At 38.8% G+C, this 19,240-nt stretch overlaps 1 protein-coding gene across 3 annotated transcripts in view; it reads right to left on the bottom strand.

The window, feature by feature from the left end:
- The window catches only part of PLEKHH2 (pleckstrin homology, MyTH4 and FERM domain containing H2), a 55,840-nt gene extending 42,219 nt beyond the window's left edge, over window positions 1–13,621 (bottom strand). For 2 of the 3 annotated variants that reach the window (XM_033054288.1, XM_033054290.1), the window contains exons 1-3: window positions 13,553–13,621; window positions 12,550–12,659; window positions 9,133–9,262 (exon numbers count right to left, since the gene is read on the bottom strand). In XM_033054288.1, the coding sequence (XP_032910179.1) occupies window positions 9,133–9,262; window positions 12,550–12,578 (159 nt within the window). In that variant the 5' untranslated portion in view covers window positions 12,579–12,659; window positions 13,553–13,621. The remainder of the gene's footprint in view (window positions 1–9,132; window positions 9,263–12,549; window positions 12,660–13,552) is intronic. The other variant, XM_033054289.1, reaches the window with a different exon arrangement.
- Window positions 13,622–19,240: the final 5,619 nt, after the last annotated feature.

Here is a 19,240-nt window from a genome sequence, read left to right as displayed (position 1 = left end):
GAAATCTGAAAAATGTTAGTTATGTATACGAACAAACTCCTATTTTTTTATCCAAGTCAATATTCAACATAATTTATCCCATTCATGTCTGAAATTTACATTATAATCAGTGCATAATACAATGTCTCCTAGTTTTTAATATTATAAACAACACAGTTGTATCACATGGACTTTTTGGAAATCTTTTTGAAATACATCTTTTTGGAAAAAAATACAACCGATTATGAACAAAAAACTTCTCTGTATGCCTTTGAAAACATGTTGATAATAGGTCAACGTTTTTAAAAAGGAAAAATGAGTTAAAACCTGATGTTTCTGAATAGTTTGTCTGTTGATGAAATGCAGAACTTCTAGTGATTTGAGAATGGTATGTTTAGAGTCTGCCGTTTTCCTTGAACTTCAATTTTTCAAATCTTCATCATCAGAAAAAAAAAGCTCAAACCATCTGTGGCCTGAAAAATAATGTTCCCTATTAAAAAAAAAAAATTAAAAAATAAAAAGCAGTAAATCTGTCAATTTTTAGATACAGTGAACTACCAGTCCTCATACCACATAGGACTTACCAAAATCAGAGACATGGGTATATGGTTGCTTCTATAAATAAATAGGAGAAGCAACTGAGGGATAAACACACCTACAACTGTCTTTCAAAGGTGCCAGTAGATATAAACAGGTGATGAATGCACACAGGCTGGCAACTAGAAGACACTAATTTTTCACACTGAGTAAAAAAGTTTTAAGAATTGCCTTCTAATAGAAGCTACAAAGATGAAAGATCTGGGGTTTTTTGGGGTGTGTGTGTGTGTGATACTTGGTAATTTATATGCCTGCCAGATATTCCACAGCTTTACATCTGTACGACCAAGATTTCCCTTTTGGATTCTATATTCCTATGTTTAGACCCAAATATTTCAAAACATCTTTGCATTTCCAGAAGAAAAGTTAGTACTTCTTAAAAGAAAGTAGTCTGCTTCTCAATGGCTTTGATAACAATCAGTTTTCATGATTTACAATATGCCATGCCCAATCATATAAAGCCTTGCACGGATGTTTTTTTAGTTAAAAGCAATGGTAAAACTGTTCTAGAAGCATAAATTACTCTTTTCACAAAAAGCTCTCTCTTCTAGTGGTTTAGCTTAGGAAAATACAGCAATATTCCTCCTAGTTCTGTAACTCATTTATTAAAAAGCTGAGTAGGTATGTTCCATCCATATTTTCTAACATCATTCCTTCTGCCTTGATATTCTCTTCTATGTGTTACGTTCTTTATAAGGGCAGTGGTAGATCTTTATAAGCTACAACAAACTTTAAAATATGACCTGACTAATTAAGCCATATAGACAAAACACTTATAGAAAAGAGATGTAAAATAAATATACTAACATTTCATAGGAAAAATAAACAAGAAGATAATTTGTAAAGAAGGAATGAGCACATGCCTTGGGGAAGAAATACTTTGTTCTTTATTGACTGATTTTTTTATCCCAAAGGGAATACAATAATTAGTGAGACTTATCTTTAATTGAACAGCTTTGCATTTGCGTGTATTGTATATGAAATTTTATGGTTTGTTACTAATTCCAACATTAAAAAAAAATTCAGATAAAGAATTAGTCATCTGGGTTAAATTAAGGAAGCTACAGCCTTATATTTTCCCTCAGATCCTGCCTGAATGCTTGCCTAGGCTATGACTACTGCAACACAGCTTAGTGCTCACAGCCTGGCAGTTTGCAAGCTGCCACTTTCCAGCTCTCACCCATGTTTCTTCTGCTCCCATCTTCTTCATTTTTAATACCAATTAACAGGTAAAAGGCTACAATTCTTCTCATGAACAAAGCACTATCAACCATTCCTATTTGAATTTGCCATCCAACCAGTTCATTTTTATTTTGTCACACAAGTGTAGGAAGTGTAAAACCAATTTGATTCTTTGATGTCAAAGTTACATCTATGAGTGCACACACACATGCACACACCACAGACACATAGCCACTTCTGTAGATGATCAGCAGTTCTACAATCTGCATGTGCAGAACCACAATCCTGTTCACTTCTAACTACAGCAGCTTCTGGCACTGCTCTTCTTGGTAGGCAAAAGTCACTTCTTAATTGCAAGCCTCTCTTATTTCTCCTTTTTAGCAATTCAGCTCATTCCTATGAACTGTGCTTAGCACAAAAGCCTTTCCTTAGAACAGAATGAAACCTCCAAAAATTATCAGTCGCTATTTGCTCAGTTTCCAAAATGAAGAAAATCTCAAAATTTCTGCTGCTCTCCTTGATGAGACCAGTTTTACCAGTGAGTTATTTTACTTCTTTCAAGGTCAGTACTTAAACATGATTTCAAGAATTGTTTAGCTCAAAGGGTTTTCTAGTGGTCATTAAATAAGTGGAAAAGTGCATATGAAAAGACAATCACATCTCAGTTGCATTCAATGTAGTAAAATTAATGATTTCTTTGGGAAACAATATAACTTAAAAACATAAAACAGAAAAGCCCAGAGAGGGAACTCTTCCAGAACTGGTAGTCTAGGACAGCTGCCAGCAAACAGAGATATAAAAATGTTAAATTCAGCAGTGGGATTTGAGCAGGCAGTGTAGTGAAGGGCAACTGAGTAGCATGTAATGCTGGCTCAGTAACTGAGCTTTTCCCAATGTCAGTCACAGAACTTTCCTAAGCCTGGTAAAACACTAGGAAATTCCCTCTTTCTGGCAGTCATCTTTCCCAACTCAGATCATGTCTTGGTAGTTAAATTGCAGAGACACAATCAAACACAAATTAGGCAGATGGCCACTTTTATCACAGACATTATCATAGTATACAAAATCTTGAAAGGATTGAAGATACTGTTCAGTAAGAAGGTACCAAAGCACTTTGGCAGGCAAGGAAAAAGAAATCTCATACAGTACTTAACATGAAAAAGACAAACATATATCAAGAACTGGTTGTTCATGTGCTTTGTTTTGTACTGGTCACTGTACTGCAATTGTGGAAATTCTGCTACCTGTGTCTCACTGAATCGTGGCTTCTGATTAGAGCCACAACATGAGCGTCCACCTGAAACGGGACTTGCCACCACCTGAGGGGTGATGACTTGAGAAACAAAGGCACCACTCATGGCCAACATTTAAAAAAAAAGAAAACTTGAGTGAAACTGAATTTATTCATGACATTGAAGTGTATAGGACAGTTTGGAAACCCATGGTAAAGGAGCAAGAGATTCCAGAAATATGTAAGCAGCATGTTGCACTTCAAAAACAACAGGTAATTAAAGCAAGAAAGTACACTCCCAGGAATGAAAAGTAAATGAGCTAAAAGAGTTCTCACCATCAAAAATGGAGAAAAAAAATTTTTTAGCTCCTATAAGTGAAATGCTAAACAAGTATTAGATTGGCTAAGGAGCCACTATCACAGTTTCCACAACTTCCATCAACCTCCCCATCTCAGGTGGGCTGGAACAGAAGTGAATACCACCAGAGAGGAACTATTAATCCTCTGGCCTCCCAGCAAAGGCTGGCTCTCCCACCCCCACCCCACTACAAGAACAACTAATTTATTGCTTCCTGAGTTCTCTTTCTTTTTTTTTTTTTTTTTTTTTTTTTTGCATTTTCAACCTCCTTAGAAAGAATGTAGTTTTAATGGTACAAAAAACCCCAACAAAACAAAAAAAAGCTCCACCATTTTAAAAAGGCATAGCATAAACTGAATAATAGACAAGGGATAAAAATGAAACCTACTACTCTATTCATATAAACTTTATTTCTCCTTAACTCTCCTTGCTTTCTCCAATTTATACCTTCCTAATTGCAACTGAATTATTCCCCACAATGAGAAGATTTTTAAGGACAACTAAATACTTAAAAATAACCTTCATCGGAATAATTTTTGTTCAATTGTATTCTGCCCCATTTACCCTTCATAATCTTTTGATTGCAAATGGAAATACTCATTGTGCTTTTTTACAATTTTTATATTGGCAATCACTGTATAAGTCCAATGTGTTACTGACTTTTCCTCCAAAAACATTAAACATGAAATGTCCATGCCAGAGATAACAAAAAGGACTGCATCTGCTTCATTTTCAAATGTCAAATGACATACCATAAATAGGACTGTGAAAGGAATGAAAATACAGTGGGACAAATAGCTGATGGCTTTTAAGACAAAGTCCAAAATGTGTTATGCTTTGGAATATACTGAAAATAGCATTCAGCCTAAAAACTGATTATCATTCAATTTCATAATCTGTTCAGAAAGTGTAAATAATATTACATTTGTGATGTACACACTCATTGCCAGCTGAGCATGTATACAGAAAATATCCAAGTGGAAGGTTAAAACAATGTACATATGAAAATAATTCTCTCATAATCATTTATATTTGTTGAACAGCACTTAAAGCATAACATAATAACCCTAAACACTGCAGGATACAAACTTGGAGACATTGATAGGATGGTTCAGTATTACTGGACAGCCCATAAAGCAGTGTTTGGATTTGTGCCATATTCAGTCCTTATGGGATCTGATGAAATTCAGTGGAGGCTGCCCAAGTGGGAATTTAACACAGTTATGTAGTTCTCCAACTAAAATTTTTAGTGGTAGGGAAAACATCAACTTTATACGATATGTTGCATGTGTATTCTAGATGAAAAATGCACTTACTGTCAAAAAACAATGAAGGTCACCAACTTTTCCTATGACTTGAAATGCCAGCTGGAAGCTAAACTTGCAGTAGAAACATGTAATCTTTTACTCCACAAAGGTTTTTTTTGTAAACTCTTCACATACGTAAGACTCAAGCTGCATTAAAATACAGGCTTCTTCTTCAGTTTCACAGCCATCCTAAATTTGGCGTACTAGGATACTTTCTAACATCATTCCTTAAATTCCTGTAAAGACCTCTCCCACTTACAGCAGCAGCTTCTGCTTAAAACTCCAACAAGGTCTCTTTCTTTGCATGTTAGATTTATAAATATAGACTCTTTACTTGGCAAAATGAAAAAATATTAAAAACAAATAAACAACATGGAATGGATTACGTTTTCTAAAACACTATATATTCCCTTGCTTCTCTCTCTTTTCCTCGAGTTCAGTAAAAAATTTAAGCTCTGGTAGCTGTACTGCTGCAACACATTTAAAATGCAAAGTTCTCAAACTCCTTAACTGAGTTTCAAGGATGACCACTTCCTAAACTTACAGAACACAGTAAATAGTTTGTTTTTCTGAATCACAACACATCTGTTAGAATAATATATTCAAAACTTTTCATGTTAATTCTTCATTTATTTGCAGGGGCACTATTAAATAAAATAACTTTGCAAAGGTATTTGATTTCTAGTAATTTGATAAGAAAAGTACTTCCATTAATGCAGCCTGAATACATTCATGGGCTCACATGGATTGTAGGCAAATAATGACAATTACTGGATTCAAGCCACACCTTATTTAAATCTGATTCTAGACTAGCTTATACAACAATTGTAAGGGGAAGAGCCCAATGGCAGTTTCTGGCAAGTCATACCCTGATACTGTCTTGAAGAGATACCTCTCAAACACAGGCAGAGGAGGAAGCCTGAGAATTACCATTTCTCTTATCTTCCTGTACAGACTCCCCGTTTTTGTCACAGTATCATTCTTACTCTGTTTTCTACAATTACATAGTATAATACCCACAGGGCTTTACGTCTGTCACACCACAGTGCAATGATTTTGTTGCTGCTTTGAAGTGGAACACTGCTGCTATTGTTCAATGTTTCAGTACACATTTCATAGTGTAGAGATGATTGTAAACAAAACCACAAATAAAGGCCTGTGCTAATCAAAGTAAGAATGAGAATTATTTCTGAGCTTTGCCAATGTCTTTCATTCTATAACAAGTAACAAATCCAGAAAGTACCTATTAAAGTCTGATATCAGATGCATTATTCTTTTGTCATTAGTATCAGGATGACCTGATCAACTGCTAGCCAATTGGGTCTTCATTACTCACTTTACTATTTCCCAAATATATTTTTGAGTAACAATTCTATGCAATTCAATTTCAAACTAGCATGAGCATATCTTTCCTATAACTGATACTGATAACTGTCTGAATAATTTCAAAAATTAAAACGTGAAAAAATAACTACTGGGTTATTGGCAAATGAAATTATCCCAACTTGTTGGACCTGTGGTCTTCAACAGAAAATGTTTCTCCCACGGTACCTTCTGTAATCACTTTGCTTTGTCTAAAATTTCTGAGAAGGAAAAACTAAAACAGGAGGGCAGTAACATAACAAGTTCTGAAGCTCTTTTATCTGTTTCAGAATCATGTTTCTCACAGATTAGAGAGTAATTTGCCTTTGAATACTTTATTTTGAGAACAGTGCTGGAGACTTGTGGTTTTATCCATCTAATTCTGTTTGTTTGGGGGTTTTTATATTGACATTTGAAATTATATGATTATGCATACATTGCCATTAATTTAAGAGAGTATTACAGTTAAGAGCCTGTAAATGCAAACTGTAAATTAACAAAGTGAAATGTCAAATAGCAAGCATTCAAATTTCTAAAATCTTTTAAAAAACTTATATTTTTATGTGAAGCGCTGTTCATGAATCTTAACTTTTTGGTTACCAAAACGACAATCAGCAGCAGCCGCATAAACTTGGTAGCAGTGGCTGCTAGAAGTTTGCCAGCAAAGTCATGTCCAGTGTTCAGCCACTCCCCATCCCAAAATGCAGTAATCCAGATGGGGTATAAAGAGACAAAACAGATATCTCTGACCTAACAGCTCTGACTGTGTAAGCATCCAATGATCTGCTGAGTGTTCCAGCAGCCAGGATTGTACTCTTGGATGGATATTCTCCCCCAAGACTGGTGATAATAACTTGCTCATCTTTGAGCCTTGCTAATTCCAGTGACAGGCATAGGTAGATCTCCTTTTTCAATTTTTTTTTCCTTTTAATTCTTAAATGAAATTTCAAAGGATGTATTTTGCAGAGTTGGTTATTCTTCCCAAACCTAATATTCTGCAGTACCTCTTCAATAAGAGTTTGCCATACAGAAAAACTGCAGGATTAGGAAAAAATTGAAAGTTTTCAACTACACTGCTTCCTAACAGCAGTATTTTTATCTATGCCAAAGCAGACCTACTTGGAGTACTAACTGTAAGAATACAATTTCAGTGGAATTTGGTACTAAGAAAAATGGTTTTTATTAGCAGTTGTTTTATACTGCTGCAAATTTTCATGCCTACTTAATGAAAAGAAATCTAATACAGAAAATACTAAATTTCTTTATTCCATTTTTTTCCATCTCAGATTGAGGTTGGGTGCCTCCATAGAACGAATAAGGCCGTGAATAGATAGTAATAAATAGTAATAGTAATAAAATGCCAAATTTTATTCAGTCATGAACTGGATGACATGGTAGAACCAACTAGTGATCTGTAAGTCTGGTGTCTGTAGTAATCAAATTAGAATAAAATGTAACAGCAAAATTAGGGTGAAGAAAGAGTTAAAGTGGCCCTTAAAAAGAGAGGAGTTTACTTACAAAGCTAATGAAGTATTGAGGGGATCAGCAAGGCTGAAGATAGGGAAGGTCTGGTTGTTATAATTATTTGAATTTTGCAAAGTGTTTCAAGGAAATAAAAAGCCATGGGGTAAGATGGAATGTCCCTCCATGAGTTACAGAAAGGGCTCAATAAAAACATACATTATTGGTTACTTCCTACAGTGACCATCAGCTATCAGGGGAGATCTGCAGAGATCTCCTGAGCCCTCACTGCTGTTCAAGGGAGACATTTGGTAATGGACCCTGGGCAGTGAAGTGACAAAGTTTTTGGTGGTGTTTTGTTATTCAGGATAAGAGAAGCTTTCTGACAAGCAAGATTTACATTTACAAGATTTAGTGGATAATCGGTAAAATAATAGATGACACAGAACATAGGGATCTAAAGGACTTTGGGTAAGATCCTGGAATTAAGACAGGTACATCCTGAGTATGAAAACATACTCATTTGTTAATTTTAATTTAGCTGTCAAAGAAAACAATGGTAAGCATTATTAGGAAAGGACTAGAACACATCTGGAACTCAGTGCATCATCCAGAGTTCTTTGTAAATACAAAAATATCTCTTTCTTCCTGCTTTGATACTATTTAGCTCTTACCCCCACCAAAACATAGTAAAGTGGGAATGATTCATAGAGGACTAAATGTGGAGATCAAATGTATTTATGGCTTCAGAGGGAGAATGGATAAATCCACAAAACAAATCCATTAACTTACATATAAAAAATAAAAGTATTTTTGCTTACATACTAACAGGTTATCTGTATTTAATTTTTCTTTAGAGGGAGCAATTGATGGAAAATTTAACTCATAGAAGAGCCACTAAAAGAGAACATTTTAATTAGAAATTCACTGAAGTGAGTCTTAATGATGACATAGTTCCAATAAATCTCTAAGCTCTTTTGTCTTTTGTATTCTTTTAATTGCCTTCTTCTGTCAAAATATTACCAGGTAAATAAAATGGTGGGGGTTTTATATTTCAGATATGGGATCAATTACAACTGATTGTTGGGATACACATATTTGAATACGCCAAGTGAAATGTTTCTCTATTGAAAAATAAAGTAAATATTTAAGCAATATTTTTCAAATTAAATGATACAATACTTTTCAACTTCCTGGATCCAGAGGCTCAGATGATGAGCCATAGTTGGATATGTCTTCTTATAAGAAAATTACTTCTGGTAGATTATATGCTTCATTAAATAATACTGGGAAAAATAATACTTCTGGATTTTCTCCATGATTATTTCTGTGTCTTAAATCACATTTCAAGTACTTAATAAATGTGCTAAATATTAACTTCAGTGTTGTAAAAGTGATTACTGGATACATATTTTTTTCTGCAGGACAGTTGCCAGTGTGCTCTTACTTGAAAATTAACATTTCTAGCTGGCAATTCCAATGTGTAAAATTCTTTCACAGCATTAAAATATACACAGTTTCCATATATTTTGTTGTAAAAGGCTATTTTTCTCTTTCTGAAAAAATCTCAGTACTTGTAATCTCAAACCATGACTTGTGATCGACCCCCATAATAAAATGAAATAATTTATTAAAATTCATCCCATGAGACCTACCTTTTCTGCTAACAGTTCTCTGATCTTGCTTGCCTGGAGACGAAATTTCATTAACTGTGACTCCAAAGTTAAACATCTTTCCTTCCAGTTTACAGTACCTTCTGGCTCTGAAAGTTCAGCCATATTTATGCTGGAAAAAGAAAGGGAAAAAATCCCCATGTCAAATTCAGTCTGTATTTAATGTCTGACTTTATTTTAATATGCATACAAAGCTACTTTATATAAATCTCAAGAATGCCCCCAAATTTTATACAAGTAAAGCTTCATAAAACATGGTAAAAGTATGTTAGTTTTCTGGAGCCCTTATCATAACTATCAAATTCTGAAATCTGTGTTGATAATATTTAGGCTTATTGTATTTTAATTTGTTTGATTATCCTGTGGCTGCAATTATATTTCCTTGATAAGCAGCAGAGACATAGCTCACATTTTAATCTTCAGTTCCTGCATATATCCTTTCTTACTCAGGAGGAAACCGAGCTTTTGCTTGGCAAATGCCTTACATAGGAGTAACTGCCTGTGAGTAGCACATTTGGTTTTATGCAAGTTTAATGTCTGGCAGACCACTCTTTTAAAATTCTCCTTAATCAAATTGCCTTTAAAATTCAATGTCCTTAACAAGATGGAATGGGGAGTCTGATTCCAAATGTAAAGGTGGCTGAGCAAATGGTGTCTAAAAGACCCCCCACGTGAAAAACAATCTTTTTGCATTAGCTGTTGCAGATCTCAGGACATCCTGGTTCAGGCATGTTTTAGTCTCAAATCTGTTCTTCTATCCATATTTAACTGCTCATGCTTTCTGGAAATTAGCCTCAGTGCCCTTCTGGACAAGCATTTCTGGAAAAATTACTCACGATGAGAGCTGGCTCATCATGGTTTGAGTCTGAGAAGCCAAGAAAATCATCTGTGTGTAAGCAGAAGGACTGGGCTCTGTTGTACCCCAAGCATTTGTAGACAGTTTAATAGAGTAGTGGATGACTGAATGTAACCATTCAGTCCAAGTTCCCTTGCTAAGTAAAGGCCTGGCATTTGCAGGGTTCTGGACACTTAGATTTGGCATTGAAAATAAAGCCTGAATAGCTCCTAAGTATCCAATTTATCTCAAAAATAATAAACATGTAAAAAACACCATTCAGTGGAAGGCTGCTGGACAATCACAATGAAGAAAAAGCTACAAGTCATAAGGTCATATTGCATGTTTGTCACCTGAACAGTGGGACACTGACGAGGAAAGGAAAGTAGCCACTGTTTTCAGCGTGAGGAAGGAGGCTGACACAGGAAGATTGTGGCTAATATAGATCTCCACACTGCAAGTCCTGACACAGTTAGCATGGATGAATAAGTGACACCACTGAGAGCCTCTCTCCCAAGACTATCCCAGGTCTCCAGAAGCCCAGCTTCAAGCACTTCCCTTCTTCCCTGCGATAGAAGAGGCAGCCCCACTTGAAACCCCTCAGCTGGAGATGAAAGACCTGTGAATTTATCTTCTCCATTGTTTTTGACAACAGGAGGAAAAAAGGAAAAACACCACAAGAGAGATCTAAGTCATGAGCCAGATTCCAAAAAATCCTTCACTTTTCTTTGCTACAGTAACGTTTTCTATTTCTCTTCTAAATTCCCAAGTCTCATGTGACTCTCAAGTTCATTTTAACAGGTGAAAAACTCTGGCTCAAAACCTTTTTTCCTATCTCATACCCTAAATCCCTTGTTTCTTGCATTCCATACCTTAACTTAGAAGAAAAACTGGAAAGGAAAGAAAAACCTTTCCACAAAATGGAAATGCTCCATTTTTTGCTCTTTCTTCCTTCGGTCCTGCAGGGTGGGATTCAAACTGCTAAGCCAGAGGTTACAACTATCCTTTTTCAGGAATCTCCCACTCGGGAATCCCCATGGAATCACTAGGATTTAAGTACATTATTAAAATAGTTTCCTAAGCCAATCCTACAACACCCACGTTCTAAACACAAGCATTTCAACTGCAGTCCTTGTAGGTGACCAAGACACCTCTGGTGTCTTTTGCCATTCTCCTTTTAAGCTTAGCAGAAAATTCCCTGGACTGCCAAGAAAGCAAGCTGTTCACTGTTGTCCTGTCCCTAATCCATGCTTGCCTCCGCCTATCCAGAATTCCCCTGTCCAAGGGGGGGTAGGTGGCAGTGCCAAGCACCAGCTTCTCCTATTTTCTAGGGAAGAAGGAGTTTCAGCTGCAGATTCATCTTGATTCTGCTCTCCTAAGTAATGAGGAGTGGCAATGTATTATTAGGCCATTTGGGATATTTTAGGTTTTTCCTTTTTATCTAATTGCAGCTACATAAAACAGAAATGGACGACGCCAACATCTGGTTAACAGTGGGATATTTTAGTGTTTGTGGCAGTGAAAACACAAACGGGTCAAGTAATGAAAGAATTTTTGCTTTTTGGTAGGGTGCAATATTACAGGGTGGAGTTTAAAATGTTTGTCTTTCATCAGACAAAAAACATTGGAGTAGATGGATTTCTGGCAGTGAACACTGTGTCCAGCCAAGTAGTTTCTCAATGTCCAAACTCATTAATATTCCACTGCATAAACATTATGGATAAAAGGATTGAAAATAACTCTTTTTATTGTGGGGTTTTTGCTAGCGATTGTAATAATTTACTTTGTATTTTCCAACAAGCCAATGGGTTCTGGAAGTATTTACCGGCACATAAGACACTGTTTACAATTGCAGAGTGAATGATCTTACTTAGAATCAATGACTTCCTGTTTCTTGTCTGATTCCCCAAGGGAGGATAAAAATGAGTTCATCTTCTCTTGGCTTAATAGAGTACTCTGAATCAGCACTCAAACCTACACAGAGTCCGCCCCTTCTTCCTGCTGCAGTTCCCACCGCAAAGCCCTCCGTTTCCCCTGAGTCTTAAAAAGTTAAATCTTTTGAAAAGTAAACTAAAAAAGCACACATTAAAACCTTAAGTTCTAATTATGTCATCAAAAATTAATTGAGACAAGTTTGACAAGTCTGGAAAGATTAAATTTGTCTTTTTTCATTTTTTAAGTTTATAAACCTCTTTCTAGGCTTCAAGAAGTCAGAATGTCACATTCTCCCCAAAGGGATTGATATAATTTCCTTTTCTTTGCCGTCTGCTTGGAAATTATCAAAATACATTTCAGGGGGGAGGGAACAATGTTCTACCTTTTTGAAGAGTGTTAAAAAATTTGCATATTCCTTTTCACACTGTCAATGTTTTCCTCTGTTTTTAACAAAATGCAGTTTTTAACTAAATGCCTCATATTCTGTCTGTATGTCCTGGATGGCCTTTCTCTGCTGGAAAAAGTTTGTAAAGTTCTTCTGTTTCAACAGGCGTGGGTTAGTGCAGTACATAGTGGATTCCCTTCACCATCCTAAAATGTTTACTGGCCTAAATGCATTTGGACCATACCTCTTGAATTTCAAGTCCCTTTCTTCCATCTTTTCACCCAAACTCAGCACTTATTTTTGGTGCCATAAAGATTGGACTGGAGAAGAGAAATGATGAGACACAAAGTGGACCTGTGTAGGAATCAAGGAAGTCATTCTCAGGGTTGTTGCTGGCCAAGGCCCTTACTCACCTCCAAACACTGGTAACTTTCTTTTCCATTTGACTCATTTTGCATAATTCTATGCTCAAACAAACTGTTGCCTGCACTATTTAAAACTTCCTTCAAAATCTGATTTATGAATGCTTTTTCTGCTGCTTCCTAGGTATTGATGAGATTGTTCCCGTGAGTGACACGGTCAGTCAGTGCTTGCCCACTCCAGCCCCGGACACAGAGCCCCACAACCCCCGGTTTCAGGGGCCAGGCTGCCCCCTCCCAGCTCATTGCTGCCTGCTCGGCTTCCCAGTGTCAAACGCGTGCAGCAAACAAGATTAAAGCGTGCAAGATCATTTTATGTCCTTTTCCTGGTGACAGCAATTTTTAAGTCGCAGTGTGACACCACACTACATACCAATTTAACTTCTTGAAATTCTGAAAGCTAGCCGTATAGGTATCTCAAAAGTATCGTAATTTTGCGCGTTTTTTTGGGAGCTGTGTTCTTCTCGCTCTTCGCTATTTGGGAGGACGGCAGGGATGCGGCAGCGGCACTGCCCACGGGACGAGAGGAGCCTGGACCTTACGGGACCTTATGGAACCTTACGGGACCTCACGGGACCTCAGGCACGCCAGTCCCCAGCGGCGGGGACAGCGCCTGGGGACAGCCTGGGGTCCCGGCGTGACCCGACACCCCACGGTGATCTGCCCCAGCATCGCCCTCCGCCACCCGCCGCCCGCCGGTGTCACCCGGGGGGCACCGCGCCGGCCGTCCCGCCGCGACCCCGCCGCCGGCAGCGACCCCCGCCGCCAAGGGCCGAACCGGCCCCGCTCGCCAAGGGAGGGAAGGGGGCAAGGAAAGGGAGGTCAGACCTGGCCGGCCGTGGCTCGCCGCGCCGGGCGCCGTCCGGGCTGTGGGCGCTGCCCGCGCCCCTCGGCGCCCGCCCCACCATCCCCGCGGCGAGCGGCGCGGCCGCCTGAGCGACGGCCGAGGCGGCCACTGAGCAGCGGGGCCGCCCCCGCGGGGCGCCCGGGCGGGGCTTGCGCGGCTCGGCGGCCCCGGCGGCCGGCGGGAGGAGCGGCCCGGAGCCGGGGGCCCTTCCCGGGCTGGCCCTGCCGGCGGGATGCGCTCCCGGGGCCGCCTCCCCCGCGTGCTCCTGCCCCCATGGCGTCCCGGGGAGCGGGCGCCCGGACGGAGGGCGATGGGACCCGGCTGGAGGCGGGAGGGCTTCGGGGGCAAGGCTGGCCGAGGGGTCCCGGGAAGAGACGGCCTGCCCATACCCCATTCCCATCGCCGTTTTTAAAGTTCCTTTGTGAATTAAACATTTTTCCTCTTAGTTTCGGAGACGACGTCAGGAAGAAGCATCCGCTTGATGTGCAGTTCCTCGGCTCCAGCACTGGAGCTTACTGTAGTTTAAATTGCACGTCTTGTGAAAGGTCATTTGTCAAGTACAAACCGGAGGGTTGGAACCGCGCGGTCCCCGGGGCAGTGCTGGGGACGTCATGGGCTAAATGGGTCTCGCTGAGCTGCCCCATCCGATAGGTAACAACACACTTTGTATTTGAGTTCCAGCGGGGATAAAGCAGCAGGTGCATGTGCTGCTGAATCGTGCTGGCAGCAAGCTCTTGGTCCCCTCCGGCTGAAAAGAGCTGAGAGTACATTTCAGGTAACCAGCCACCTCTGTCTCTTCTAGAAGACTGACTGAGGTATTATAAAGTATTTGTAAGAAGTAATAAGTGTGTTGCCCGGCACGTAGAGGAATCTTCCTCATACACATGCTCATTTGGACTCAGATTTAGGGATTCTATTTTGTTTGGATTATGATTTATGGAGGCAAAATGTTTCACAGACTCTTCTGGTGCATAAACAAACCACACTGCACCATTCCTCTGGGGGTTATTTATAATGTAGGTGTGTGGAGTAAACTGCTTTTTCACATTCATCTGTGAGTCATTTAAAGTGCAGCTTTTTCTTTTGAAAAAAATAAACCAACCCAGGTCTTAGAAACTCAAATATTCCCCATCTGGTTATACACACAATTTCATTTTTTCCTATTCGGTTCAGTACAGGCTCCAATTTTCCACCCGCTTGCAGTGACCTTAGAGTATCCAAACAACTTCACTGAAACAGTTTCATTTGCTGGTATTTTGCTAAGTGCTTCATGTATTTTTCAAACACTGGTTTCAGAAAAGAGCGTCGAAAACACGCCTGGTGGAATAGCAAGGAGTGCATTGTGTTCCACCCGATACCTCCTGTCTAGAGTGTTCAAGCTACATTAAAAGCACATAAATTGAAAAAACCTTCTTTGGATTACAAGATTTAGCCAAAAGGACCAAAATCATCATCGAGTTCCTAACGAGAGCTAAAATGATTTAGCACTGGGGTTCAATGAAGACTTTGTCCATATCGTTTCCTTGAATAGCGACACGCTCGCTCTCTGGATACTCCCAAGCGTGCGCAGCGCCTTTGAATTCAGTGGCAGAGCTGGAAGAGGCTGCAGGAATGACGCGCTTGGACCGCAAGAGGGAGAGCAAACCCCGCTCGCTCAGTGAGGGTTTCTTGTGGTTCCTATGGTGGATTGACATTTTCACTGCCCTCAAAGTAATAAAAATGCTTTACAGTCATGGAGCTCTTGATGCTGATACAGAAAGGCTTGAAAAAATATCATGGAAGAAGGAATAGGGATATTCAGGATTTTCTCTCTACTGCCCTTAGCAGTGAAGTATGTAGAGGTGGCTAGAATCTGTGTTCCATTACTGAAGAAAATAGAGTTACAAGTAGAACAACTGGGATGCATAGAACAAAATACAAAAGTAAAAAATACAACTCTATGCAAGGGGGAAAGCCATAAATTTTTCAGGCAAAGACACAGAAAACTATTCTTCCTCATTATGGTTGTTGCTGATGGAAGATACATGCAAGCAGTAATAAATCTGCACACATTCCTGAAAATATGTACAGGAATTTAAAAAACCTGATACACAGTACATTGTAGAAACAAACTGCGAGACCAGGTATTTGCACTTTGGAGTGATCATTTGTTAGCTGGCTCCCTGTGTAAGTGAACCAAAGTCAGAACATTATGAAATGTTTCTCTCTGTAATGTGAATTTTAAATATTATCCTCCACATGGGCTGAAGTTGCAGATTTTTTACTGTCTGTAATTAACTTAATGCAAGAAAGTTAATTCTAAGTTCCTAGTTGTCTAGTTAAACAATAACCTCATTTGTTACAAAGTATTATGAGCATTGTATTGCAAAACATCTACTCTGGTGCGTGAAAGCTAATCCAGAAAATGCCACCAGCTTCATTCCAGAGATGATCAAGTTGTCATCAAATCTGCAACTAGAATGTAAAATTTTGGGTTTATGAGACTTTCCTGCGTATGTAGAACGTCATTCTGACATGCTAGACCAGGACCTTACCCCTTCATGGCAAAAGGAGCTTTTTCTGGTCTTTTCTCACATAGATAAATATTGCAACCATTTAAGTTTAGGTATTTCTAATTGGTATGTATGTATACAGTTGGAGATATATGCCAGGAAACATCTTGTGATTCTAAAATCTTAGATCATACAGTGTCTTTCGTAAGTTCGTTGTTGTGTGGATTCTTTGAAAGGGTGACATATATATTTGGGATTTGCAACAGAGAAAAAAGGTTCCCATTTTTTACACTAGTTGCAATTACAAAACTGTGATATAAATAAACTGATCATTTTCAGATGATGGTCAAGTTGATTTAAAAGTATCTTGATCTTTCTTGACAGAAAACTTTTAAGGTATCATTTAAGTGGAGGAGAAGAAGGGAGAAAGATTCCTGTTCAATTATTATTATGAGATGAGTTAAAGTCTTGCTGCTTCAAGGCTATGACTTGTCTTTCTGTTACAGAAAAGTGGCCTTTTATCTAAATAACCTCTAGTATTTGTGCTTTGATACCTTTGGATGGAAGAATCTGGAGTTACTTCAGTTACTAATAAAGGCTTTTTTTACTTAGAGAAACTACAGTTTATGAGAAGGTCCATGGCTTCCCCTTAAAAGCTCAACCTCTTTTTAATTATCTGGCGCCACAGAGTGGTAAAATTCTATATTGCTCTAAATAATCAGTTTCTGAGAGTTTTCAAATGATGATATAATCATCTCCATCTGAAAGAAACATAAAATATAAAACATTCTAGTTACTGGCACAGGCATAGCTCAAGAGGGCTAGAATGTACAGCTTAAACTTTCTGAGTGTGGGTTAGATTATTTCTTTTGAGGAGAGTTTTCACTGGTGGATGTCAATTTGTTGAAACTGTCAAGTTTGTGAGCATAAACCCCTAGGGCTTAGGAAAAAACCCTTCTGATCAATTGCAGAAATATGTTGAGACATTCCAGTGAAAATAATTGTACCTGGTCAGTACCCACTCACTTGACTGCTGTCCACAGACAGTGTCCAGGGAAGTGTCATTGCCCCAGAATACTGTCCTAGTCATTAGAGGTTCAGGGACTTCGTGAGCCAGAAGTTTTGTCATTTGAAACTTTTCCTGTTTATTTTTTTTCCTCTCGTGATTGAGTCCAGTTGCTTTTGAACAAACATGATTTTCAAGATCCAAAATGTCCTAAAATTATGATCTCCGTGGTTTTAATAATTCATTTGGTTTTGGATGTGTCACCAGCTTGTTTCACTTGATGCCCCTAAATTTTTGCAGTGACAATGAAAAATGTTCTTAGAAATTTCTGTCATATTCCGTTTTCTCTTTCAGAGTGAAGTTTCAAATTCACTTTAATGGTTTCACAGAGAGATGCCACTCACTGTCTTTGGTCATCCTTCATACCCTACCTCACATCTGTGGCAGTCCTTCCACATTGTGCACACAGTGTTCAAGGTGTAGGTGTATTTATGCAGGGACATAGTGATGCTTTCTTGCTTGATTTTTGTTCTCTCCTTTGCAATTTCTAATGCTACAAGGCTTTTTTTTGTTTCTGCCAAGATTTGTGACACACAGCAGAGCACAGCACAGCCACAGCATCAGTAATTCAAAGGTCTGTTGCTCCTTACCAGGAGATCAGGTATAATGAAAACAGTATTGTGGATGATACAATTCCCCCCAAATTGTCTGCTTCAGGCCCCTGGCATGTAGTTTAATAGATAAGGTCTCCTAGATACCAAGGCTGAGCCAAATTCCTTAAGAATTTGGTCACTCTCCTAACACCTTGGAAGATAATTGGTTAGAAATTAGTTTATATAATTAGTCAGTTCGCCTTTAGAACTTTTGACTTAGATTGAATGCTGTCCTTTGTGTAACTTTCTATTGGTTGTATCTTGAATCCCCCTTGAACCTACAAATATGACTGTCTTCCCTTTGTCTCTGAGGATCCTGCTTGACCACCCTTCTCATGAAATAAAATTCTTCATGTAAAGGGCCTCCGGTCTTTCTCTGCTGGCTAATGTAAGCTACTGAGAAGTTGCTGATCAATATTAGCACTCTCAGGTCCTGGTAAAACACCTACCAGAGACAAAAGAAAGTTTACCCAGTGTGACTTGCCTTTTTAAGGTAGTTAAGCCTCATAACCCCTGCCTGGTGAGCAGTGGTGTGTGAGCTAGTTCTGAGTAAGGTATTTTGAGTACTGGAAACTTAGTGCTCTTAGAGAACAGAGCAATTGACGTGTGTGGGTGTTGCATGTTAGCATTTCATTTCTCTAGATGCCTCTGTGCTGGGAAATGTGGATTCTTTAGGTGTTACCTGACAGCTCCCTGGCACTGATGTTTTCCCTAAGTGAAAAAATTGAGAGTTAAGGTCTTTTAGAAAGGAGAAAGTTACTGGAAATAGTGTTACAGAAAATCAGCTGGAATATATAGAGCTGGAACTTTGGAAAGATTTCCTGAAACTGGCCAGTCTGTAGAAAGAGGATCACAGTGAATGTGAAATATGTGGGTATTGAACTGGGCTGAAGGAGATGGAGAATTTGCTTGCATTAAGTGAGGGTGAGGATAATTGTCTGCTTTATCTGGAAGGTTAAATTACTTAAGAGCATTCAGTCTCTCTTTGATCTGAAGATAATCCAGCATTTAGAGTAGGTCACTGGGACAGATAGTGCCAAATAACTGTGTCAGTTTCCTAGAAATGCCTGAATGCAAAACAGGGAAAATTCGATAAACCAACAGTGAAAAACTCAAATTACTTTCTTGATAGGTTTGCATATGGTTAAACCTTGTCTCAATTCCTTTGGCCATTACCATGTCAGAAGTCAGAAGGCAGTGGGAACCTTCGGTACTAAAAAGAAATCCTTTTGAAAGTCCTGAGCAGACCCTAATGGCTTCTGGCTGCTTTAAATTGTTAAGAAAATCACTGCTGGGTGAAAGTCAATTGACAAGGAATGAGTTTTGTTATATTTTCCACTTTTTACTTACCTAAACATTGTTGCTCTTAAATCTTTATGGAAGCATGACTGCTATGTTGAGCTGTCCTTTTACAATAGTCACTTTTGCAATAACCATTTTCACATCGAGTGCAAAAGTTGTATGTATCTTTGCTGGATACAACTCACAGACTCGGGAAAGGCTGTCCCCATTTGATAA

The sequence above is a fragment of the Catharus ustulatus genome, chromosome 3 (assembly GCF_009819885.2).
Source record: "Catharus ustulatus isolate bCatUst1 chromosome 3, bCatUst1.pri.v2, whole genome shotgun sequence".
NCBI classification, from domain to species: Eukaryota; Metazoa; Chordata; class Aves; order Passeriformes; family Turdidae; genus Catharus; species Catharus ustulatus.
This window is presented reverse-complemented; position numbering and strand designations above follow the sequence as displayed.